The sequence below is a fragment of the Xenopus laevis genome, chromosome 3S (genome assembly GCF_017654675.1).
Source record: "Xenopus laevis strain J_2021 chromosome 3S, Xenopus_laevis_v10.1, whole genome shotgun sequence".
Classification (NCBI taxonomy): domain Eukaryota; kingdom Metazoa; phylum Chordata; class Amphibia; order Anura; family Pipidae; genus Xenopus; species Xenopus laevis.
In genome coordinates, this window is record NC_054376.1 from 91,207,435 (window position 1) to 91,235,364 (window position 27,930).

Genomic DNA, 27,930 nt, shown 5'->3' on the forward strand with positions numbered 1-27,930 from the left:
CTCTCTCTCTCTCTCTCTCTCTCTCTCTCTCTCTCTCTCTCTCTCTCTCTCTCTCTCTCTCTCTCTCTCTCTCTCTCTCTCTCTCTCTCTCTCTCTCTCTCTCTCTCTCTCTATCTATATCTATCTATCTATATATATATCTATCTATCTATATATATATCTATATATATCTATATATATATATATATATATGACATGTAACTAGATAGGTGCACTCAGATAGTCATGGTGATGCCTAGGTGCTGGAACAAAAATTCATATCTATAAAGCAAAAAAACTTCCGCATACATAGGTCTTGATAAGTGAAAAAAAGCTGGTAGATTTATTTCAACGTTTCGGCTTACAAACTCATACATACATAGAGATATATATATATGTAGGTAGATAGATAGATAGATAGATAGTTAGATCTATATCTAGCATTGATGGTCCTCTTTTGGAATTACATTATATTTTCTGGTGGTACTTCACTTGAGGGTCTATAATTGTTATTGAAAAAAATAGTCCACACAAAAATTTTCATTAAAGGCTGGAGTTGGAAAATAGATTAGCTGAACTGGAGCGGTATAAAGTGGAGCATGACCACCAAAAACAGACTGAAATCAGCCAGCTAGAAGAGAAACTGTATATTGCGCAAACAGCAGAGGAGTCAACTAGAAGAGAGCTTCAGAGTTTAAGGTATGTATTTATATGAAAAAAATGTTATGTTGTTATAAAGTTTATAGTATGCTGAAGTATTGCATTAATGCCTTAATTTTGCTGTTTGTATACTATAAAGCAGCAAAATACATTTTCAAATCTGATGCCAACTCAAACAATGTCTGGCTGCATTTCTGCCATATGATTTGGGCAGATCTGAAAATTTCCCCAGAAGTCTGCATCAGGCCATGCTGGCTTTGCATAGGCACCTATTGTATATTTTTCCCCTGGAGCCATACGACTGAACTGAACATTTTTTGTATAATTTGTGTTGGCTGATAATTGAAGATTGCTGTTCACAACAAACTTTGGAAAGTAAAATGCATTATTACAACACATTTTAGGTCAAAACATCAGCAGCAAGTTTCCTATATAGAGCAGCTACAAATGGAGAAACTTGATGAAGAAGACATAAAACAGGTGAAAATCTGGGGTGAAACCCTCTGGTATTTTACAAGTAAAGAACTACTAGGCGAAGTTCAAATGAAATATTCTTTATAATAATAGGAAATGTCTATAAGCAGCCTTACTAGCCTACATTCTACATCTGACTCTTTACCTTGAGACAGCAGATTGCAGTTGAGCATGCACAGTGGGCGCTATTAGTTTCTGTTTACACCCCAGTGAATCCAAAATCCTGCTTTTGCATCTGAATTGTCAAAACTGTCCTGGCAAATTCAAGATAGTTGGCAAATGAGGATTTTCTGTAATATTTACATGTTGTTGGCCTCCCAGCATTCCTAGTTTGACTACAAACACTTTTCCCATCAAAACCGGTGCTTAAAGGCTGTGTTTTCATCTTAAACACACATGCACACTACCCTTTAAATGTAAAATAATTAAAGTAAAAAATAAATATGACTTTTTTGTAAAGAGTTAAACAGATATTTTATGATCTGTCTGTGTTTGTTGTATACAGCAAATAAATGATTTGAAAATACAAGTTACTTCTCTGTCAGAATCAGAAAATAGCTTGTTGCTTGCTAATGAAAAACTGCTGGAATTGGTGGAACGACTAAAACAGGAAAATCGTAGTGCAAGAAATCAAGTTGAGAAAACCCAAAATGATGCAGAAAAGTATGTCTTGTTTCTGTTATTTCTATTATTTTAGTATTAAGCAACTGAATTGTACACGCTCATTGGATCAAAAGCAATGATAGCTTGTTTGAACAAAAAGCCTTCCTAAAATAATCTTTGTCTTGTGTAGAACTGTTCTGAGCGTTGTTTTATTGTACAAATAATGTGTGTGTATTTGTGAACCTTTTCAAATTTTCTGTATTTTAATATGAATGTGACCTAAAACCTCATATGATTTGCAAGTCCTAAGGGTAAATGAAAAAATGTTACTGTAATCAGAGGTGGTCGACCATCAAAGATAACTCGAACTGCAGGGCGTCTAATAGTCCAAGAGGTTATAAAGGAACCCAGGGTCATTTTTAAGCAACTGAAGGCCTGTCTCACATTGGAGAATGTTGATGTTCATGAGTGCACCATCTCAAGAACAATGAACATCCATGGTGTGTATGGCAGAAAAGCAAGGAGGCCACTGCTCTCGATGTGGAGGACTGATGAAGTTACCACAAATGTTTAGTTGCAGTTTTTGCAGCACAAGGGGGTCACACCAAAATACTGAGTGAATGTAAGTGAATACTGATTCACTTACATTTCCTACAGGCAGATATGTTATTGGATCATTTTTTTTCAATAAACACATCAAATAATTTTTATTTCATTTGTTTAACTAGGTTTTCTTCATCTACTTTTAGGGCTTGTTTGAAAATCAGATGATGTTTTAGGTCACGTTCAAATAAAAATATTGTATATTCTCAAGGATTCACAAACGTCTAAGGTATATTAGTATACATGACTGCTAAACATTTAAGCATTAAAAAAGGCCAGCTTACTTCATTATCCCTCAGGTAAAGGGTTATGTTTTATTATTAGTATTTAATGATTTAATGACTATACATATGCTAGTCAGCATCAGAAAAATCTACTGTATTAATCTGAAAAGCATTAAGAGTAAAAAAAAAGCAAATCTCTGATGCGAGCAATATGCCACATTTCTATTTTTAAATAGGCAGAATTCTGTATATGACTAGTCACTCTTATACTATCTGTCACTGTTGCTTTACTTTAGATATCATTCTAAAATGCAACTTTCTGTCTACATGCAGAGAACTGGAGTCAAACCAAATAGAATGGCTGCAAGAAAAACACAAAATACAGGAAACTTTATCTGAAATGCAGGAAAAATACACCCAAATGAAAGAGAAACTGCAGAGGGCAGCAGCTGCCCAGAAGAAGGTAATTATGTGCGGTCATTGAGATTGCCGTTCCATAATTTCTAATCTCAGTATTTTATTTGTTTTTAATTTTTTTGCATAGATACGATTGTGGAACTTTGTCAGTAGTATTTGGCTAGTGTCACACTTGGGAAATCAGCCTACTGAAATAGTCCGGGCATCTTCATCCCCTATGCAGACAGTCATCTGCTCTATTTTCAAATCCAGAACTGTTGTGTCTGCTCTAAAGGAGAACTAAATTCCCCTCCTACATAGAGTCCCTATCTAATAGCCCCCATTCACCCCCCCCCCGCATAGTCCACTATTTAGAAAAGTGTTGCAGAAAGTCACACAGTCCTCCTCATGCAGAATTGTGCGGCAGAACTCACTGGCGCCTTAGCTAAGGGATCATTGACACTAAGTTCCCCCCCCCGCACATGTGCAGTTACAGCTGGTATATGCGCATACTGTGCATGAACTGAACACTCTGTAATTAGCCGAAGGGAGAGAAGGATCCGAATATACCCCTTCAGCTAAGCTCGATACTCTGTGTGACTTTCTGCAACACTTTTCTTAATAGAGGACTATGCGGGTAGGAAGCATGGAGGGGGGCGAAAGGGGGCTACTGGATGGGGACTCTCTCTTGGGGGGGGGCATTTACTTCTCCTTTAAGGATTTGTTCATTTCAGCAGCCCAAGCCTTTCAAGGTGTTGTCAAACAAGTGCTTTGGTGGAACAACCTCTGGTGTGATCACATCACACTTAATCTGTCATGGATAGGAATGTGAATATCCATCCTGACACCTCCATCTGTGCTTTAGAATCATTCAGAATTTAGTTTGACTGCATAAGGTTCACTCTAGGACCTAGATCCAAAACTGCATTTGGGATGAAATGCCGTTGGTGTTGGGTTTACACATTTTATGTCAATATCAGATAACCAAACTGTTGGCAGAATTTAGAAGATAAATTACTGTTCAGGTAAAGAAATTACAAAAAAAATAAATTTCTTACATTTTTAAAAATCTTTGTTTTGCAGAGGAAGACTTTAAATGAAAATAAATGCAGTAAACTTCAAAAGAAAATAGAATTATTGGAGGCAACAAAGGAAGAATTAGAGGCTCAAAAGCATGTGTTAAACAGGTACAAATAACAATTGGTTATGATTTAGTAGGAAGTCCAGTGCCTAAACAAGGTCCGAACGTCATTTCAGCACAGATGTCTTGTAGAGCCCTTGCAGAGATGAGCTTTACTAAAGTGTCTTGTGATATGCTCTGTTTTGTGACAAACATTCACTGGGGAAATGTTGTGCCCCCATTCTGATGTCCTGTCCCAAGATCTGTGCTCCAGACAGGTCCATCAGGTTGAGCCATCAGTTAAAAAAAATATTATCATCCTTTTCTTTACAACTGTAAACATAGTGACGATATTTGATGGTTACATTTATCTTATAAACATTTTATTACTATAGAAAAAATGTTCCCCACGAAGAATTTGTACAACGTCAGAAAAGGCTAAAAGACCTGCAGCGACGACATAATGAATTTCGAAGTCTCATTTTGGGTCCAAATATTCCAGCAGCTGGACTAATTAATCCAGTCAGCTTCCTTTCTTCCACAGTGGTTCCAGGTGCAGACCTCTCCTTTATTAATGCTCAGGTAATCGAATAGTTATGCTTCACATAATACTGTATATATACGGCTGTATTCAGAATAATAGCAGTGTGTTTGAAAAAGCGTATACAGCTCAAAATCCTTATAATAGCTTTTATTTCCATACACACAAATGCATTGGGAACACTGCACATTCTATTCCAAAACAAAATATAAAGAAAAATGTATCAAATTAGTCTTGTTGCTTTACAGAAATTTATGAAAAGGGAATATTAGGCTTTAAAAAAATGTCTGAATTTTTCTATAGAAACTCACACATTCACTGTATAAACCTTCTTTATAGCTTTCCGTTGAAACACTGAATTAATATTTAGTTGTATAAGCAGTGTTTCTGAGAACTGCTGCACATCTGTGTTGTATGGAGTAGACCAACTTCTGGCACCTGTTACATTCCACAATTCTTCTGCATTTCTTGGTTTTGACTCAGAAACAGCATTTTATATGTCACCCACAAGTTTTCCAATGGATTAAGGTCCAGAGACTGGGCTGGCCACTCCATAATGTCAATCTTGTTGGTCTGGAACCAAGATGATGCTTGTTTACTGGTGTGTTTGGGGTCGTTGTCTTGTTGAAACACCCATTTCAAGGGCATTTCCTCTTCCGCATAAGGCAACATGACCTCTTAAAGTATTTTGATGTATTGGAACTGATTCATGATCCCTGGTATGAGATAAATAGGCCCAACACCATAGTATGAGAAACATCCCCATATCATAATGCTTTTGCCACCATGCTTCACTGTCTTCACACTGTACTGACTTGAATTCAGTGTTTGGGGACGTCTGAGAAACTGTCTGTGGCCCCTAAACCATAAAAGAACAATCTTGCTTTCATCAGTCCACAAAATGTTGCGCCATTTCTCCTTAGGCCAGGATTGTAACCTCTTCAGCACGTCTTTTTTTCAACAATGGGACTTTGTGGGGGCTTCTTGTCGATAGCTTGGCTTTACATAGGCGTCTTCTAATTGCAACAGTACTCACAGGTAACTTTAGACCTTCTTTGGCCATCCTGGAACTGATCATTGGCTGAGTCGTTGCCATTTTGGCTATTCTTCTATCCATTCAAATGGTAGTTTTCCACTTTCTTCCACCTTCAGGTTTTGGTTGCCATTTAGCATTTGAGATCATTTTAGCTGAGCAGCCTATCATTTTCTGCACTTCTTTAAATGTTTTCCCCTCTCCAAGCAACTTTTTAATCTGAACAAAGTCTGGAATGACCCATTTTAATCAGATTTTCAGAGAAAAATGCACTATAACCAGCATGCACAACATTTGCTGCCTTTCTGTGTTTTAAAGGAATGACAATATAATGTACTGGTGGCCTGCATGGAAAAAAAATTGGTGTTTGCTTCAGAAACATAATGTAATAAAAAGCACTCACCCTGGTGGTCCAGTGGTGCGGCGGGGACACCGGCCACACCTCTCCTCTTCACCCGCCATCTTGGTTTCTTAGGGCGCGCATCTCGTTTATATTTACGCGGATGTGCTGGCGTAATTATGCAGGCACGCAAATGCGCGCAATGGAACACTATAAAATACCCATTTGGGCTTTCAGACCTTGCCGTTAAAGGTTTATCCTGGTCGTGTTAAGCTTTGAGCTATTTGATTCTGATCTGGCTTTTGACGATTCTACCTTTTGTATCCTGACCCTTGCCTGATTACCGACTACCTCTTCAGGCTAATCCTTCTGATTGACTTCCTGGTTTGACCCTTGCCCCTCTGCTTGTCTTGAACCCCTCACCTTGCACATCTTGTTTTAAGTATAGGTAAAGGGGAATCGCTGTATTTCCTGACAAAGCAAAGGAAAAGGGAACAAAAAACAGATATGCGTAATATGGTGCAGTATTTTCTGCTATTTTTTGTATAAATGCACCTTTAACTGTGCGTGATTTAACGTATATAAAAGTGCAAACAATGTGTGACAAAATTAAAACACTTCGATTGTGCGACTGTGTGTCTATTTTATATATATATATACACCACTGTTAGTTTATATATTAGTGTAAATAATGATATAAGTGACTAGAAAAAATTATTTTTACCAGTGAAAAAATAAATAAAATAAAAAATAAAAAATAAAAAAGCACAAAAATTTTTTTTTGATAATAATGTGTAAAAATACCCTTATCTCACAAACACCTCTTATAGTTAATATATTAACAAATTAGTTCTAAAGACACCAAATGGTAGCAAGCATAGAGAGTTTTGGTTTAATTGCTTAATTAGTTTCTTTTAAATGAAATCTTCACCCGGTGCTGATCTGGTGGTATATTATACTCACAGACGTGAGTGAATCTGCGCTTTTGAGAGAACAAGCCGTGTCCTTCCAATAATCATCCGGCAACCTTGTTTTAAGACCTGGCGTCATCTGAGTAGCAGAGGGCTCCTCCCGAGGCCAGAAGCACGAGCCGAGACCAGGGTGCTTGGCATCGGTTCTAGATTTAGTGCCAACATTTGCACGTTACTATAGTTTATATAAACATGGGGCTGTGTAGCCATGAGGGCAGCCATTCAAGCACAGAAGACACAGTAGATAACATATGTTCCTAAGGATCCCATTGTATACTACAGAACTTATCTATCTTGTGCCTTTTCTCCTTTTTCAGCTTGAATGGCTGCCCCCATGTTTACACAGCAGCTTGTTTATATAGACTATAGTTGTGTTTCTGAAGCAAACACACACCAGTTTTACTAGTGCAGAACAACAGTACATTATATTCTCATTACTTTAAAACACATTCGTTTTTTGGTGTTACTGTTCCTTTAAATAAGGGCTGTTATTGACACCTGTTTTTTCACAGAATGAATGTCCTCACTAATTGAACTCCACAATGCTATTATTTGGAAAACTTTTTTTATTTTGAACACTGCTATTATTTGGAACAAGCCTCAATTAATTCAATGAAACGGAATCAGCACCATGCATATCATGTCTGTTGGTTTTCTATTACTTTACTAAACCTACGAGTGAACTATTAGCCATGTAGAAATATCATTTCAAACAAAAACCGTGAATGATCAGGTTAGTGATAGGTACAGCCTATGATTAAGGGAGTTACTCCCAAAACACGTCAGGTGATGTCGGTCAGTGACCTGTTGGAATAAACCACCTTTTTATCTAGCCAGAGTGCCGCCTTTTCATCCTTTGAGCAACTATGATAGTTACATAGTTAAATCGGGTTGAAAAAAGACAAAGTCCATCAAGTCCAACCCCTCCAAATGAAAACCCAGCATCCATACTGATGTCAAACTGCTATTATTCCACTATACCTAGTCACAGTGTCACAGATGGGCATTTTAATTTCAAAAATTGTGGTAATGCAATTGGCCCAATATTATGGTCACAACTGCTAATAATATTTAAAATAAATTAAATTGTGTTACTAAAATCTGTTAAGAAGCCACAGAAGTCAGTGAGAAATTGTGTTTAACTTGTTTGAAAATGCATGGAAAATACACTTTCTGTTCATGATATATCATAAATATGTGCAAAATCACAGGTGAAGAAGGGAAAAAAGGATTGTGGGATAAGTTGCAGTTTTTAGTCACAATTTTTCCCCCGGAAATTCTGCGTAGTTTTTGATAAATGTTCCCAATACTGTCTGCCTGATTTAGTTTATTTCCTTTTAGTGTACTGTTTTTACGCTCATTGTAGATATGGAATAAACAACCAAGAAGTAAAATGTTTGCAGTACAATATATATTTACATTTATACAACATAAAATAGGAAGTAAGCAAGCCACTAACAAGTCTTTGCAGGATAATTAAGTGAAATAATGTTACTGTCTATACATTTAATACTTTAAACCAGTTTAAACTTGACAGGATACTGAAATGTTGATTGACTTAATACTTTTTTTTTGTTGCACCTAAGACCTGTGAGTGCCTTGATTACTTTATTTTACTATTATTACTTGAGATGAGCACCCAAACTATATATAATGCGCTGTGTGCCGGTTTTCCAACAGGATCACAAATGTGTACATGGGTAGAAGGATCCGCTTTCCGGTATTGTGAAAAAATATAAATTATTTCTCAATCACTGTGCATTCCTGTGGATTGCATTTTGTTTTGTTTTTGTGAATCCTTCTACCCATGTGTATATCTATAAATATTATATACACTCCATTAGATCTGCTTGTTTTGGCGAGTTCACCACACAAGCCAATCTTAACCTAATTTGTCCACCACCATGCTATGCAAATCAGAGTGGTCCTAGGCCGGATTTGTGGCAAGGCCGCATCCAAATTCGGTAAAAGCAGATCTCCCACTCGCCAATCTCCAGTTCTGTGCCACAGGAAGGGGAGACTAGTGGAGCCAGCCTAAGGGGGCCAGGTTTGTAAACTGGCACTAAGTAGTCCAATCATTTTGCTTGTAGGCCAAGGTTCAAGTCATCATGAGGGCCTACGAAGTCTCATTGAAAGAGGACCATGCCATTGAGGACCACGCAGTCCTTGTCTGGCAGGATTTCTAAACCTTTTCAATAAATGGCTGACCATATGTTGGCAACTCTTTTGTTCCAAGTATGGAATATGAAGGGGGAAAATATGAAAATACACTCCTTATTTAAAACGTGCAATTTCTGTTTGTTGATATCAGGAGGAACAGCACCAAAGGGAACTATCATTGCTTCGTAAGAGATTAGAGGAACTGGAAACTACTCAGAGGAAGCAGTTGGAAGAACTTGGGCCTCCCTTTGAACACAGCAAGCTTGAAAGCAGTCAGTCAGTATCACAAATTATTACTGTGGATGGAGAGGACTAAATGATTAATTCATCACCATTTTAAGTGTGTAAAGATTACAATGCAACACATTAAAGTTAAAAAATATATAAAAAAGCACTTCATGCCTTAAATACATGACTATCGATATTGATTGCACATTTACAGCTTTAAAAAGGGTAGTTCACCTGTAAGTTAACTATTAGTATGCTAGATAGAAGGACCAGTTCTTAACTTTTCAGTTGGGCTTTTTTTTATATTCTGTATTTTTTTAATTATTCGCTTTCCTCTTTTGATTCTTTCCAGCTTTCAAATGTGGGTCACGGACCCCAACAGACCAAAAACTCTTGCTCTGTGAGGCTACAATTTCAAACTAGAGAGCTGATGGGGAAAAAAAAAGAGAAAAAATAAAAATAAAACAAATAAAATGAAGACCAATTTCAATATCAGAAAAGCACTCTCAACATCATACTAAAATGTAATTTACCACATATTGTTTCATTTAATTTTCTTCTCAGTTTGTAAAAAAAAAAAAAAAGTTGAAAAAAAAAAAACCTTTCCGTTTTGTTGGACTGAACCAGTTGTGAATCACTAACAATGTACCTCAGAAAATTGTGTATTTTTTTATTTCTGTAATCTCTGTTCTAAATACTGTGCATATTTGTGTTTGCTGCCTGTTATTTATTAAGATGAATTAGGCATGATAACTAAAAACTGATCATACAATTTACACTATACAATAGGCTATAGCCCTTATTAGTAGGGGACTATTTTATATTCATGAAACAACGATGCAGGGGATACAGGTATAAATGGCCCTGGCCTAGCCACTCGCCAGTAGTAAATCCAAGAGAAAAAAAATTGCCGATACCTGTGTTTGCTTTCAACGGGGTGCTCCCACATTTATTCAAGGTGCTTCCAGACACTTTACAATTGATCAAACGTTTCGGGACCGCATGGCCCTTCCTCAGTCATCACTGAGGAAGCGCCATGCGGTCCCGAAACGTTTGATCAATTGTAAAGTGTCTGGAAGCACCTTGAATAAATGTGGGAGCACCCCGTTGAAAGCAAACACAGGTATCGGCAATTTTTTTTCTCTTGGACTATTTTATATTTCCATAAATAGACTGGAGTTTCGTTCTTTGTTATATTTATGTAATTCTAAATACTCAGCACATTATGTGAAAATAATAAAACTTAAAAAATCATTTTAAAAAAACATTTGTATTGCATTGGAATCCCTACACTTTAATGAAACCAGAGCCAATGTGATATTCTGCTACTCTCTGTTCACTGATATGGGATCCCTTCAATAAATGAATCCCTAACAACATATTATACTATACATGTATTACATACAAGTTCTAGTTTCACCCCGTCCGTTAATATAGGGCCTTTCTCTCCTACAAATGTTTGCAGTTTATGAAACCTCTATTTCTTACCAACATTTGGTATTGGGGCATAGTTTCACAGAGATCTTTACAGTCAATGATCTGTCCGTATCAATACTTAAAATAACAGAATGTAATCCACTCCAATGTAGTTTTATTTAGACTATATAAAATTAAATTTAAAAAAGTTATTTATACATACAGATTTAAAAAATGTTTGACCAAGGTATAGTCATTTAACTTGCGTTCTCTATAAATATATTAAGTACAAATGATAGTTTACTAGAACCTCATTCACCTACATATTTGTAAATAGCAGTTAGGACTCGCCATCATTTTGGTGCTGTGGTTAAAAGATGTTCACATACAAGCAACTGAAAGTCCTGAAACAATGGTCCCACTTGCTAAACTGTATAGCTTTTGTAGAAAGTATCTCGGACATCAGTTTTTTTTCAGGGAGAAATTCCTTTTAAAAGTGGTAACATTTTGGGGGTGATTTATCGATGTTTAAATTAGAATTTTTGGCATGATTCAAAAATTTTTGAGCAAAAACTCACAAATTTGATTTATATCCTCAAAAACTTGAATTTTGATATTTAAGCACAAAAAACTCAAATGTAAAACTTCGGTATCTAAAAGCGAAACGTCAGTGGGAATTGAACTAGGCAAAATTCAAGTTTTTTTTTTAATTTGTAATTTTCTTATTTTTTTGAGCTTGTAAACTCACATTCATGTTTTTTTCAATTGTATTAAATTGGGTTTTTATATTTGGATTGTTTAATAAATAAGACTTTCGAGCTTTTTGAATTGTGAGTTTGTTTGAAATAGAAAAAATACTCTGAAACCTCACAAATTCGATTTTTGATAAATAAGCCCATAAATATAAAAAAAAAAAGTATACATGCATCCACTGAGTGTCCATCCCTAATGAGATCTATCTACGTTTGAGGTAAATGTAAAACCCCATATAGGGACCGTGGAGATAAAATGTAACACAGGCTGTCTATATCATGCCATGGAAATAATTTCACGTAAGCCTAGGCAAACCCACTCAATTCATTATTCTGTACTTAATCTTTTTTTTCTCTCAGTTCCACATGCATTTCTTTTTATCTCCCATTAATGCTTTAATATGCAGGAGCTGCTTTTGTTCATCTTCAAATCCAGGCTCTTTTTCCAAAATACCCAGGACCTAGAAAACAGCAAGGGATGCCATACTGAGAACTTGAAATCTAGTGCATCACTACGAACAGCTTTCTGCGAATGTTTTTTTACAGATAATAGATTCCAAAAATCGTATACTATATCTCTTGTAGCGTCAAATCAACGTGTAATACTTAAGGACAATACCACTTGCTGATACCGCTCAGTGTACTTATACAGCTCCAACAAAGCCACATCTTCCTTAAACTCATTCTTGTGTTTCTAAAAAGGTAATATCACTATCAATGGCTTTATGTTACCATTTCAAATGCAAATCAACTACCTGCGTGAACTGACCTGAGTTTGACACCATAAAGGTCATACCTTTGATTCTGTGGTCAGGAACTCCTTAAAGGACCAGTAACATCAAAACAAAATGTAAAAAAATTCGTTAGTACACATCAAAAAATAAACACCAACACAAATTATACTTTAAAATCACAAAGCCTTTATTAAGAAATAACTTACAGAAACTGCACTTCCTGTCCTGTACAGAAACGGCGAAAAGGCGACCATCGATCCTGCTGAGCTTGATTTCTCCTCCTGGCTACTCATGGATGTGATGCAGTGACTGCCCGGGCCCCCTTCCTCCTCCTATACGATGGATGATGTCGCTGATGAAGAGAAGCGGCAGCCAGCGCAGGGGGGAGTAGTTATGCGCTGCCTGGGGCCTAATGAGACCACTGCGGGCACAATATTTAATGGTTTCTTAGTCCCGCTCCTGCTCTGTAAATCCGGTTGTACGGAGGATCTGTTGTACGGGGAGCTGATCATTGTGCTGCTGTCACTATGGGCATGGGATGATCGGAGTATCCTCTCTCACTCCACATGCTGCTTCAGCTGACCGCTAATAGAACTGCAGCAGGCCAGCTACGAATCCCAGCAGCCCTTGCGTCCGCGGCTGTGAGAGAATGCTGGGAGTTCAGCAAGTCGTGTGTTCCCTAGGAAACCAAATACCAACGTGTCAAGCACAATGATCAGCTCCCCGTACAACAGATCCTCCGTACAACCGGATTTACAGAGCGGGACTAAGAAACCATTAAATATTGTGCCCGCAGTGGTCTCATTAGGCCCCAGGCAGCGCATAACTACTCCCCCCTGCGCTGGCTGTCGCTTCTCTTCATCAGCGACATCATCCATCGTATAGGAGGAGGAAGGGGGCCCGGGCAGTCACTGCATCACATCCATGAGTAGCCAGGAGGAGAAATCAAGCTCAGCAGGATCGATGGTCGCCTTTTCGCCGTTTCTGTACAGGACAGGAAGTGCAGTTTCTGTAAGTTATTTCTTAATAAAGGCTTTGTGATTTTAAAGTATAATTTGTGTTGGTGTTTATTTTTTGATGTGTACTAACGAATTTTTTTACATTTTTTTTTGATGTTACTGGTCCTTTAAGTTCTGATGAGGACACAGGAGGTGCTTCTTTGATACCTTTATAATAATTTTTGAATTCTTCTTTAAACATTGCAATATCTTTAGTGTAAAGCAGTTTGTTGGTTGGAGAGGACTACAAAAAAATAAAAATGAGAATGCTTTGTAGGTAAGTATTTATGCCCTATATATACTAAAGAGAGGAATAAAGCCCAGAGGGCTAAGAACTTTAGTTTAGACATTAAGGGGCAGATTTATCAAGGGTCGAATTTTGATCGAATAGAAATCTAAGTAATAGCGCTTTCGAATCATACGATTCGAGTTTGAGAGTTTTGAACAAAAAAAAAATTCAAATTCAAATTTTCTTTTGAACTATTTATAAATCTGCCCCTTAATCTTTTATAATTTTTGGTTTCAAATGACAATACCCTCTTTATTTACTAAATTCTATTTTTATGGCAAACCACGTACAGTGTATTATGTACCTTTATGTTATTTGGTGTTGTTGAACAGTTTACTGGACACCATTTTTTTGCCATAAATAATTCCAATGCTTCCTGTATAGTGTCAGATTAACTGCGTGCAAGTCAGTTGCATTCCTAGTTAAAGGAACCCTGTAATTATTGGCAGCTTAAAACCCTTAATAACACTGCTTTCAGGAACATTTTTTCCTTCTAGCCTGATAAAAGATCAGCCAAGAGACACAAGTGCAGTGTGATGGTCCCAAATGTGGCAAGGTTTGCAGAGGGGAGTGGGCAGGTTATTGGTATAATAGGGTTTGGCCAGGGTGGATCAGGCACGTCCCATTCTACTTGTTGCCAGGGCCCACCACCCAGTGAAAAAAAAAATCATAAATACGGTCTCCCTGGGTGGAGGGACAGTTTTATGACTATAGCAATGGCTTACTAAAACCTCAGTACAAAATGTTAATGGGATTATGCAGCACCTGACTCAGTGCTGAGCTATAGCAAGGTATAGGCCTTTGTTAAAGGAACAGTAACACCAAAAAATCAGTGTTTCAAAGTAATGAAAAAATGTACTGTTGCCCTGCACTGGTAAAACTGATCTGTTTGCTTCAGAAACACTACTATAGTTCATATAAACAAGCTGCTGTGTAGCAATGGTGTAAACTAAAAAAAGGCTATATAGCACAGGTTAAATAGTGGATAACAGATAACAACATTATGTTCTACAGAACTTATCTGCTGCGTAACCTGAGCCTTTTTTCCTTTGAATGGCTGCCCCCATTGCTACACAGCAGCTTATTTATATAAACAATAGTAGTGTTTCTAAAATCCATAGCAGTTTTACCAGTGCAAGGGAACACTGCATCATATTTTTATTACTTTTAAAACACTTTAATTTTAGGATTTAACTGTTCCTCTAAAACTGCTTATACTACACTTACATTTACATATAAGTGCCCATTTAGTTGTCAGTATACTTTAGCAAGTGTTAACAAGAGTTTCAACTGCTAAAATACTGCCAACAGCATAGGATTTAACTGTTTTGTTCCAGCACAGAAAATGATTGGCCAAATCCTTTCTTTCCATGTGATTGCTGAGCAGCCCTGCACACCAACACCTCATACAGAATGGTATTTGATTGCTCAGTCTTATTAAGGGCTCATACTCACTTGCATTTCGACTGTGCAACATGCTGCGTCCCACCAGCCCCATTAACAAAGAATTGGATGCATTCAGGCTTGTGTTCCCCTGTGGCTGAGAGCTTTTAAAGGGAAGCTATACCCCCAAAATGAATACTTGAGCAACAGATAGTTTATATCAAATTAAGTGGCATATTAAAGAATCTTATAAAACTGGAATATATATTTAAGCAAATATTGTCCTTTTACATCTCTTGCCTTGAACCACTATTTTGTGATGGTCTGTGTGCTGTCTCAGAGATCACCTGACCAGAAATACTGCAGCTCTAACTGTAACAGGAAGAAGTGTGGAAGCAAAAGACAGAACTCTGTCTGTTAATTGACTTGTGACCTAACATGTATGGTTTGTTTGCATGCACTGTGAATCATACAATCTCAGGGGGCTGCCCTTATTTTTTAAAATGGCAGTTTTATATTTATGATTGCCCATTGGCACATACTACTAAAAAGTATATTATTATGAAAATACCGTATATACTCGAGTATAAGTCGACCCGAGTATAAGCCGAGGTACCTAAATTTACCTACAAAAACTGGGAAAACTTATTGACTCGAGTATAAGCCTAGGGGGAGAAATGCAGCAGCTACTGGTAAGTTTCCCAAATTTTCCTAAATAACAGATAGCTAGAATCGCAGCTGCCATAGAGCAGGACAGGACTGCAGCTTACAATGGGGATCTGTGCAGCAACTGGGATAGGAATGCTCTGTTATACAGATAGCTAAGGGGGGGGGGAGTGCAGGCAATCATTTCAGCAGATGTGCTCTGCTGTACTATGACTTATGTGAGATGGGAAAATAATGCTGCCAGGGATCAGTGCTGCAGGATGGCAGAGCAGAGTGGTGGGAGTTGTAGTTCACATCATAGACCAGGCACTCCACTCATCTCTCAAGCATTCGCTACCTCACATTCACTGTTAGTGCAAGTTGCTATCCCTGTACTTTCTCTGATGCGACAGGGAGTTCACCACATGGATACTGGCAGAGCGGTGAGAGAGAGCAGGAAGGGCCCTGCCAGCTCCGGAATACGTTTGATTTACAACAGCAGCAGCCCTTATTGCTGACAGGTCAGCTAGTGAGAGGGGAGGAAAGCTTCCTCCCCTGCACATAAATGCGATTGCCCGTGGCGTGCAAATTAGACTCCGATCTGCTTGTTTGGTGACCTTTATAAACCCCTCACAGTTTTTAAATACCTTGGCTAGATTATTTCAGGCACAGGATAGAATTTTAAAATTATCATATAGTGAAACCTACTTTTTCGTTTTCCCAGTGACCGCAAAAAATCCAGGAAGGAAATCACATCCAGGAGAACAAACTATATGGTTATGTAAAAGGGGGGGCTTCTCTTATTTACATCAGAGTTCTCTTGGTTTCCTGCATATATTTAGCTTAAGCACTATCAATGTATGGAGCCTGCCGGGCTCCGAAAAACGTCGATTTACAACAGCAGCCCTTATTGCTGACAGGGCAGCGAGTGAGAGAGGAGGAAAGCTCCCTCCCCTGCACATAAATGGGATCGCCCGTGCCTCTGAGCCTGCATTCACGGGAAGAATGTGGGAGGGGACGCAGGCAGGGACGGTCAGCCGTCTCTCTCCTTCAGTATCCAGTGACGTGGGAACTAGGGAGGGGGGACGTGATGAGGCCAGGTAAATAATCGTGCTTACTTCTGCGCATTTGCTTTAGCGATCACTTGTCTGCTGCTTGTACTGACTCGAGTATAAGCCGAGGTAAAATTTTTCAGCACATTTTGGGTGCTGAAAAACTCGGCTTATACTCGAGTATATACGGTAGTTTATTTACATGAAGCAGAGTTTTACATATGAGCTGTTTTATGCAATATATTTTTATAGAGACCTACATTGTTTGAGTGGTATAGTTTTCCTTTAACCAGAACACAGGGGAGTTCAGCCTAAAACTCAAGTGAGCACAAGCCCTTAATTGTAAAATAAATTGCACTGCTGGGAATCTCTCTCTCTCTATTAGAATACTTATTAGGATAGTTAGGGGCAGATTTATTAAGGTTTGAATGGTAAATTTTCGAGTTGGAAAAAACTCACAAACTCGAGTTGGGAATAATCCAAACTCGAATTCGAGATTTATCATACCTTGACACTGGGAACAACTCCGATTCGTTAGTATGCTACATTGACTACATGTAGATGTGAATGGCGGAGGTCCAGTGACCCATTTGAAGATGTTAATAGCCTTCCTGACATTCAAGGTTTTTTTTTCAGGGGAAAAAAACTTGATTCGAATTTAGTAAAATTAGATTCGAATTCTATTCGAGTTTTTGAGTTGGTAATATTAGTTTGAGTTTTCGATGTTTCGATGAGTTTTTTCGTAAATAAGATACTATTCGAGTTTCAAGGTCATTCGACGTACAAAAAAAAAAAAAACTCGACCTTTGATAAATCTGCCCCTAATGTTAAAGTCTTCCCAGCAATATTCTATTTGTTGATCAAAAACAGTTCTCTTATGTAGCCACAACATATACCAATTTGCATGCAGCAATTCAGTTAGTTATAATAATATATACTATCCTATTAGTTAACTATGTACAGTGTGTAGCATATATCTTATTGGTTATAACATACAATGTTACCTTTCCTAGTTGTTGCTCTGTAGTGGAAAAGCTATCCACGAATGCCTGTGCAATGACTGATAGCTTTCCAAGAGATGTGTCTTCTTTAGGCCAGACACAAACTGAGGGTTCTGCAGGATATTCACCCAGAAACGAAGCGGTAAGCTATTCACAATGGGGAATAAAAAGATCATGTAATACAAAGCAAAACAAATGCAAATGATATCATAGATCATTGCCACAAAGTAAAGACAAACATAGTACTGGCATTTGGGAAAGATCCCCTACGTGTTTATTGTGTCATACAAAAGTTCACAATGTTTCGGGGGCTGGCCCCTTCGTCAGGTGATGTGACAGACAATAATTACGGCTCTTAAGTAGCCTGAAGACCCACCCACAAAGGAAACACATTGTGACGTGATAATTAAGTACCACAATACCATATCAAAGAAAACATCCAAAAAAAAAAAAAATATTAAAGAATGTTCATTCACATAATAGATCCTTATATATGAGAAAAGTAATTTTTTTCAGATATATGTACATCGATCTGGAAAGGAATAAAAGGTACACAATACAAACAAGAACCAATTAATAAGTATACTCTCCCTACTATTGGTAAAGGTTAGCTTTCCCTTGACATAATTCATATCTGAGGATAATCTGTAAGGTATACAGATACAATAATCTTCATAAATCCCTTATTGATCCACCTGGGCGTCCCATAGTATCTAATATTGGATCATTATTACAACCATTAGCAATCTTTGTTGATGTACCCTTACAGGATATTCTTCCAACTCTAAAACCATGTCTTAAAGACACCACTGAATTCCTTACACGGTTAAAATCTATTTCTAGTGGCATTTAAAAGATACATTTATTGGTAGAAAAATATAAAAATATAGCTTCATCTCCATCCACCCTACGCATTTCACACCCTTCAGGGTGCTTAGTCATGGGCTCCAAAATCTATTTCTAGTGGCATTTTATGCTCCTTAGATGTTCTGTACGTGATCTCTACACCTCAATACCACACGAGGAAGGAGTGGAATGAATACATACTTATCTTTGCCAAACACAATTACCAACACATAAAATTTATTTTTTATGCACACTTCTATAGTCTATTCTTACTAAGAATGTCTTCACCTTTGATAAAAAATATTATTTGCAGACACAAGGTTGTGCAATGGGTGCAAACATGGTACCCGCCTACGCCAACATTTATATAGACCAATAGAGATTTTTCAGGACATATCCATTCATATGTGAGATTTGTCGATGAAAAAATGTACTTTTCTCATGTATAAGCCTCTGTTATGTGAATGGACATTCTTTGAAATCTTTTTTTTTGGATGTTTTCTTTGATATTTTTTGATATGGTATTGTGGTGCTTAATTATCATGTCACAGTGTGTTTCCTGTGGTGGGTGGGCATTCAGGCTACTTAAGGGCTGTAATTATTGTCTGTCACATCACCTGACGAAGGGGCCAGCTCTCCAAACGTTGTGAACTTTTGTATGACACAATAAAGTGATTGCAAGTGCTATTGAGTGTCAGTACTACATTTGTTCATTCCACTGGATCGTGGGGAGGGCCGTCTCCCCCAAGGACTGAACACCTAGCTACAGCTTCACGGAAAGCCAGTGTGTGCAGGCGGGTTTTTTGTCTATTCCACAAAGTAAAGACACCTACTGCCCATATACCAGCACTAGAAGTAGACACACTGGTATTCATGGGTCATCTTTTTATGCCAATCACAGTCAACCAACCTGGGAGACAAAATATAGTGGCTCCACCACTCAGCTCCACAGCCACAACAGTTATATTAGAGGCAGTCATGGTGATGAAGGGGTGACTGTGTATCTAAATCAAAAGTTAAAAATTTGTGGCGGGGTAGTTCCTCTACCCCTTTACTCTGTAAGCGGCGTTTAACAAAGCTATTTCATGCTCCCTATTTTTGCATTGGTTATGGTCTGTGTTCATCTTTTTGCTTACCTATTAGTTTTCCAAATGTGCAACACATCTGGGTCGGTTATTTTCTTGCTCTCTGCCTGGGTCTCCATGAAATCAAAGAAATATTTGACAGCTATTGGTGGCTTGCTGGCTGGTATGGTCCAAATGCTCCGTAACAGCCTTTCTACAGTTGAATGAATTGCAACCTGAGAGAGATGTCAAAACACACCATATGCAAATGTGTATGTGCATTTGAATGACGTCCGTGTTTTTATACAGGTTTGGTCTTATACATTCAGTGGCATGTATCAGAACAATATTCTGGGGGATGCTGCAAAATCTGATGCACTCTGTTGTAATTTCATTTAATAAAACATTGATAAGTTGGTAATATTAACACAATTATCATAAAATCATAGGCACTATACATTAGTAGTGTTGTTTGCAATGGCAACCAGATCAGTAATCCCTTATGTGTAGTTTCTTCCACAAAAACATCCCCAGTGCAGTTCATTGTGTAGTTTTTCTCTTGTGCAAAAGCAGCCAATCACTGTATGCAGTTGTTCTAACCACTTACTCACTGTGCTAGACAAACAGTACTTTGCTCTTGACTATAACTAAGCCAAGATAAATTCATATTGACGTGTATATGTGTCTTTAAGACAGACAGACTGTATCTGGGAGACCATAGGTCCAAAGCATTCTGGATAATTAATCCCATACCTGTATATGTTACAATACGTATGACAGTATATAGCACATTGTTATCATTAGCAGCATAATTCATTGAATGATGATGACCTTAGTGGACAGAAGCTCTGTCAGGTATAATTCTTTTACTTTAAATTTGTGTTTGCTTTTGCTTTCTTCGCCTTCCAGTTCCTCCGTTCCTTGAGAATTCGGTAAAACCTTTAAGAAAGCAATAGAAGAGGAGTCAGTAGCAAGTACTGAAAAAAAGTTACCACTTTTACTGAACAATAGCCTATCGTAACTATACCTGGTTAGATTTAGAGAACACAGCAACTAGGACACATAGATAGTCACTGTTTATTAAAATCGAATTGTTCAAACTCGGACGAATTGAAACAACCTAAAAATTCGAATCGAATTTTAATCGAATCTGATCAAACTCGATTCAAGTTTTTTCTCCGAAAATAACTTGAATGTCAGGAAGGCTGCAAACACCTCCAAATTAACCCCTGGACTTCCCCCATTGAATTAAACAGCAATTCAGCAGGTTTTAGGTGGCAAATAGTCTAATGCGAATTCTTAAAAGGCCAGAGTATGATAAATCTCAAAAATCAAATTCCACTTTTTAAAAAACTCGAATCAAATTTGTATAACTCCCTAGTCGAATTAGATATTTTTGACCATAAAAAAAATTAGACAATTTGAATTCGAATTTTCAATTCGACCCTTGATAAAGCTGCCCCTTGTGTTAGGTTTAGAATTTATTCATGGGCTGGGGCTTTTCCATAGGTTACAACAGGGTTCCCATCCATTCATTCCCATTTCTGGGGACAGTGAGATGCAGTAACTTTACTTCTGGGAGTTTCTGGGAAGGCAGATCATTTTCTTTAATGTTTGAGTGATTGGGGGGGGGGCACAATTTTTTTTTTTTTATGTTTATCCATTTTTGTCTAGTTGCATATGAGATTACAGTTCATTTATTATCTGACCAGTGATAGAAGTCTTGCCGTCCTTGTCACTAAATATAGGACTCCTGAGTGGCATTTCTATAAACCACTAATTAGTGCTTTAAAACTTGGAAAACCCTTTGGTTAGCGTACGTGAATGACCCTTTACTCTTTTCTGCCATGCATGTATGAACCTTCTATCACTTATATTTTAAGATCCCAAAGGACCAAGAATGTGTTTTATTAGCTACATGTATGCTTGTATAATAATGAAAGTAACCTAGCTGCCATCATTTTCTTTTCTTTTTAATTTTTTTATTGGCTATGTAAGTATACTTTTTTATGTTTATATATATATATATATATATATATATATATATATATATATATATATATATATATATATATATATATATATAAATTAAAAAAAACAATAAAACATTTCAGTTAAAAAAAAGAAACCCAGAAAACAAAGAAAAGTTAAAAGGTTATAAATATAAAGTATGCTGGTGTTATCTGCTTGGGATTGTGGTCTTGCTTATTATATTCATCATTTATTCAGCACTTTCCCTTCACAGGGATTCTTAAAGATACTGTCAAAGTCAAAAATAAAACAATTATAATTGTAATGCCCTACTATGATCAATAGAGGTCAGTGTACAGCCATAATGTAATAACTTAAAAACAATTAAAGAAAAAACTAAACCTCCAAACAATGTTGGTCTCTATAAAAATATATTACATAAAAGAGTTCGTGTAAAACCCTGCTTTTCATAAAAATATATTTTTTAGTAGTATGTATCGCCTTATTGTCTGCTATTTATAGAGCAGCATTTTACAGTGATTATTCCTCATTCACATCAATCCCTGCCCGAGTGGAACCTACAGTCTAAGGTCCCTATCATTTTCAAACACACTTTGCTCAATTTGATCAGGAGCCAATTAACATTTGTGACTGTTTTTAGAATATGGGAGGAAAACAAAATACTTGGAGAAACCCACACACTGGGGAAAATTTACTAAAGAGAGAAGTGCATAATAATTCGCAGGGAATGTGTATAGAAAATGGATCCGCACACACACTGGTTAATGCAGTCGGGGAGTATCCCCTTTTATTCAGCCACCAAACATTCAACGTTTCGGGGGGGAACACCCACCCTTCATCAGGAGGGATTGGTGAACTACAGGTATGCGGTAGGAGAAATTACATTGTAATAATTCGCAGGGACATTGCCAATTTACTAAAAGGTGAAGAAGACAATACAGTCTCTGTAAAGCACTGTACAACACAGCACTATATAAAAAATGGATGATAAATAGACCCAGATTTAAAAAAAGAAAAATAGTTGTATTACTTTGCCGCCACCTGCTGGTGCTACAGATTAATTCCCATAGTTAATTTAGTTATCCTGTTAATGGCATTGTCGGGTCTTATTCTCTCATACTCTGGGACCTATTTACTAACATTCAGAATTTTTGTCAATATTCCGACTTTCCCACGACTTTACGATGTTGCTGAATAGATATCTGGTTTTCATGTCTGTTATCTAAAAGCAGTGTCTGTCTGACGCTAAACATAAAATAATTTTGGGAGATTTTAGGCAATTTGTCCTAAATTATATTTTCTTTCAGTTTGCAAAAATCTGTTTCAAAGTGGAGGTTCCCTTTAAGCGATCATGCAATGTATGCACTAGAGGGCAGATTTATTAAGGTTCAAACAGTAAATTCAAATTTTCGAAATTTGGTCAAAACTCACAAATTCGAGTTGGGAAAAATCCAAACTCGAATTTGAATTCAAAGGATTAGAAAGATCTATTATCTGGAATGTGGTTTTCCTGGTAGGAACTATTTCCTTAATTGTGAGTAGCACGCCATACAAAAATTTTACTTTTTTTTATTTTTAAAAAAGGCAAAACATTTTTTGCAGTTAGCTTGGATTTATGCTAGATTTATTAACATCCAGTAACCTTTTAGACAATATTTGTAACATTTCCTAAATAATTAATTTTATTTCTAGTATAGTAGTCATGTTATTATTACACTGAAGGGACCACAGTAGTACAATATCAGACATTTTATGAAATAATTTGCCTAGTATTACCTTACAAAATATACCAATAAAGTAGTAAACAATATTAATTATAGTAAAGGGTCACCAAAACATCACAAGTCAATAACTATGCTCACTACCTTCTTGCAATGGGAATATTTCCTCAATAGGGTGAGATAAAGAAGTTTGTGCCCAGATACCCAAAAAGAGATTTATGCTTTAGGCAAGGCTACTGCAAAATGACTCAGTAATACTAGCATAGAACACAGGGCAAACCAAATGAAAGGAAAATACGTTTACCATTAGCTCAACTCTTCAGACAAAAATAGCAAACAAGCAAGATTATTTTTCAGCCAACTAGAACCACACACATATATCTGCTGTCAATGTAATTTGTCAGTTGTTTCATGGCAGAAAATCCCACCTGCAATGTTTCATGCCTCTGAATTGTATTAATATGATGCTATCAAAAGAAGGCCAGTGGATCTGTTTATTTCTTGTTTGGCACTATAGTAATAATTACCGTAGATTCTAGAATATCCACTGAAGCATGACATTGAAGTACAGTGAATGGCAAGTAAATATTTCTGAAAAGCATAAAACCTAGAATAATATTTAAAGGGAAACTGCTGTTGGTACAAACATGCAGCCAAACATGTTTTTTTGTTGCACCCAGATAAAAAAATCTGTTTGTTTAAATTATTAAATATATACACAACAACTATATGATATAGACAGCTTGTGAAACAGGTGTGCTAAACATCCACTTACAGGTTACAGGAATTTTGATATTAGTGACAATTCCCCTTTAAGACATGGGAAAGCTACAGAAGGTCTGTTCTGTAGCAAGATAAGGAGCATACTGCACATATGCTTTCTGCAGAGAACATTAATAAACAAGTCTTGAGCCTGATATAGTATGGGCTGGGGCTGGGGCTATATTACCTTTCTTGCTGATAAATATTCACGTTTCCTCAGTTTGATAACAATCATTTATGTCTTTCTCAGAAAATGTCATTTACCCTTATTCTACCTGAGCGAGTTATGCAAGGAACACGCAGTCCTGCAGAAGCAAATGCAAATGATTTACCAGCCTTTCTAAGAAAAGTCGAAGCTATAAAAGATTAGCTTTAATGACTAGTATTAAAGGAGTGGTAGGAGGTTATATTAAAAGGAGAGTTTTAATATCACATTAAAAGTATGATTTAGGGCTAAAGAAGGGAACGGAGAATGCCTTGCTGATTTGTTTAAAGCAAGAATTCTTAAGCAATGATTTGGGCTATTTGATTATATATCTTCCTCAAGGAAAAAAAACTACTAACATTTTGACACTTGTGCATGCAGTTTGATGCAGTTGCTCTGAAAATTACAACAGCATTAGTGTGAGATTCTTTTGGCACAAGTCTGCTGTGACACCAACCTATGGTGGGAACCTTGGAATTCCAGGCATATTTATAGTGTCAGTAGTTCTAGAGTTCCCCACCATCAATAGGCACTTGCTCACAGTTCAGCAGAAGAGGCAGGGTGAACACTATGGGGCACATTTACTTACATCATTCTTTGCACAACTATGTCAGACGTTTATTCGCTATGACTACGCGTATTCATTTAACTGCGAAAATTCATGTCAGCAAATGAACGCTGTATATTTGCTTGTGAAAATTCGGCAACACTAAAGTTTCTTTTTCAGATTTTCTAGCATTGCTTTCTTCCTAGCGAAACTTTATCATCATACTTACGTTTACGTCAATATAAATATGGTGGGAACATACATAGTAACATAGTAAGATAGGTTGAAAAAAGACACACGTCCATCAAGTTCAACCTTTTAACTTTTTTTTAACCCGCCTAACTGCCAGTTGATCCAGAGGAAGGCAACAAAAACCATCTGGAGCCTCTCCAATTTGCCTCAGAGGGGGAAAAAATTCCTTCCTGACTCCAAAATGGCGGATCAACTTGTACTATGAGCTATCTTCCATAACCCTGTATTCCCTCACTTGATAAAAAGCCATCCAACCCCTTCTTAAAGCTATCTAATGTATCAGCCAGTACAACTGATTCAGGGAGAGAATTCTCCCTGCAAAAAACCCCTTCCGAATATTTAGGAGGAACCTCTTTTCTTCTAATCGAATGGGTGACCTCGTGTCAGCTGGAAAGACCTACTGGTAAATAAATCATTAGAGAGATAATTATATGATCCCCTTATATATTTATACATAGTTATCATATCACCCTTTAAGCACCTCTTCTCCAGCGTGAACATCCCCAATTTGGCCAGTCTTTCCTCATAGCTAAGATTTCCCATACCTTTTACCAGTTTAGTTACCCTTCTCTGTACCCTCTCTAATACAATAATTTCCTGTTTGAGTGATGGAGACCAAAACTGTACGGCATATTCTAGATTGGGCCTTACAAGTGCTCTATACAGTGGAAGAATGACCCCCTCCTCCCGTGAATCAATGTCCCTTTTAATACAGCTCAAGACCTTATTTGCCCTTGATGCTGCTGACTGACATTGCTTGCTACAGCCAAGTTTATCATCTACATGGACTCCAATGTCCTTTTCCATTATGGATTGGCCTAGTGTAGTTCCATTAAGGGTATAAGTGACTTGGATATTTTTACCTCCCAGGTGCATGACTTTACATTTATAAACATTGAATCTCATTTGCCACTTAGCTGCCCAGATTGCCAGTTTGTCAGGATCATGTTACAAGGATGCCACATCCTGGATGGAATTAATTGGGCTGGATAGTTTTGTGTCATCTGCAGACACTGATACATTACTTACAATACCCTCCCCTAAGTCATTAATGAACAAGTTAAATAAAATTGGACCTAATACCGAGTCCTGAGAGTCCCCACTAAGAACCTTACTCCAAGTAGAGAATGTCCCATTAACAACCACCCTCTGTACCCGATCTTGTATCCAGTTTCCTATCCATGTGCAAACGACTTCATTAAGCCCAACAGCCCTTAGTTTAGAAAGCAGTCGTTTGTGGGGCACAGTATCAAACACTTTGGCAAAATCCAAATAGATCACATCTACTGCCCCCCCCCCCACTGTCCAGCATCTTACTTACCTCATCATAAAAATCAATCAAATTCGTCTGACATGACCTATCCTTCATAAAGCCATGCTGATTGCTGCTCATAATGCCATTCACTAGGACATAATTTTGAATGTGATCCCTTAACAAGCAAATTTTTAGCCGTTTCGTGAATTTCACAGAAAATGTGCACATTTTTCAGCGAAGCTAAATGGGACAAATTCGCTCATCACTAGATATGATGTCACTGACATAATAAAGCTGAGGCTGTAGCTTCATCTTTACAATTCACCAAGTAGAACCAGGCAACGTAGACTTTGGTGAAAAGGGTAACGTTTTGGAAATTCACCAGGCGAAATGGCTCGAATGTTCCTGAGATTGTCTTCTTCTCATTTTAGTAAATAGGCAATGTTGTTATGAATTGTCTTTTTGCAGAATTTTCACCAAAAAAAACATAGTTCGCCCTTTAATAAATGTGCCCCTATATCACTTAGTAGTGTAACTATACAGAGATCCTGCTGCCTTTCTGTTACCGGACAAGCATTTTGAGTCCCTGTTTATTGTGACTGCGACTGCTTTTATAAAAGACTTTTGGAAGCAGCAGAATGAATTCTCCAAATTGACTTTTTGTAATTTCTTTCATTAACATGCATCGACAGTATGCTATCTTTTTATTTTCAAATAAGGAATTATTCTGTGATTAAGTAAATCAAGTCTCTAGGGACTGGTTTATGGGCCAGGACTAGGCTCAGGTTGCTCCTGTATCCACTGCTTTCTCCATTTTCGTATGAATAGTTTATTATTTTTGGTTAGGATGCCATGCAATTATGTTTGTGTATGGCCTGGTCCAGAATTAATCATTGAAAAAAGCTTGCCCCTTTCCTGGCTCACGCTGGACTGAAACTTTATATTGTTTGCATCTCTGTCTGGTGTTAGAAGCCCCTGCTTTGGAAAATATCAATAAGGAGGAAATTACGCATTGAGCACTAGGCAGTTATGGGCACTTTGCCGGCTGTGTTTTTTGAAGCCTAGAATGTATGGCCAAGGAGGCCAAAATCACTCCAATAATATATAAACAATTCCATAATTTCAGTCAACAGTTGCCTCACAGCCACTATTCACACTGAATAGTGAATTAAAATACTGGGTAATTTAGCAGAAACTCTTTCCAAGAGCTTCTTAGAAAGAACCCATAATATATTTCCCTTTACATGGAATCCAAATACCATGAGCTAAAAGGAAAAATATACAATTTGGAGAAATTGCACAAATACAGAATCCATAAAACTTACAGTATATCTGCAAACACAGTTAAGAAAGCAGAAACGTGATGGGATTAACCTCTCGAGAGAAGGCATTTACAGCCAACATTAACAGCTAACATAGCACAGTGCTGACAGCTCTGTCTAATCTAATTTACTTTGGTTTCCTTTGCATCATCTGGCAGTTAGTAAGCAACACGCCCGATGTAAACGGTGATACCTATTAATCTGTGCTGAAAGGAATGTATGGCAATGAAAACTTATAGGGCTTAGCAGAGCTCACACAGCAGTGGTCAGCAGCTGCTCCATTACCAAAGGCAACCGAGAACTGGATTTATAATTTGGGAATGCAGTTTTACTATGGATCATGTTCCAAGGATCTGGATAGG

The 27,930-nt window shown here is 37.3% G+C and overlaps 1 protein-coding gene and 1 long non-coding RNA gene across 9 annotated transcripts in view; one reads left to right on the top strand and one right to left on the bottom strand.

The window, feature by feature from the left end:
- cep83.S (centrosomal protein 83kDa S homeolog) overlaps positions 1-10,044 on the top strand; it is a 37,023-nt gene extending 26,979 nt beyond the window's left edge. For 5 of the 6 annotated variants that reach the window (XM_041587601.1, XM_041587600.1, XM_041587597.1 and 2 more), the window contains exons 10-17: positions 529-678; positions 1,044-1,119; positions 1,619-1,776; positions 2,877-3,006; positions 4,023-4,126; positions 4,455-4,641; positions 9,256-9,380; positions 9,685-10,044. In XM_041587601.1, coding sequence (XP_041443535.1) covers positions 529-678; positions 1,044-1,119; positions 1,619-1,776; positions 2,877-3,006; positions 4,023-4,126; positions 4,455-4,641; positions 9,256-9,380; positions 9,685-9,736 — 982 coding nt within the window. In that variant the 3' untranslated portion in view covers positions 9,737-10,044. 6 annotated transcript variants of the gene reach the window in all.
- A 467-nt stretch (positions 10,045-10,511) lies between these two features.
- Positions 10,512-27,930, bottom strand: part of LOC108713172 — a 48,660-nt gene continuing 31,241 nt past the window's right edge. For 2 of the 3 annotated variants that reach the window (XR_001935124.2, XR_005966679.1), the window contains exons 2-5: positions 20,344-20,451; positions 19,585-19,748; positions 17,606-17,749; positions 10,512-11,961 (exon numbers count right to left, since the gene is read on the bottom strand). This is a non-coding gene — a long non-coding RNA (uncharacterized LOC108713172). Of the gene's footprint in view, positions 11,962-13,346; positions 13,477-17,605; positions 17,750-19,584; positions 19,749-20,343; positions 20,452-27,930 lie in introns of those variants that run through there. The other variant, XR_005966680.1, reaches the window with a different exon arrangement.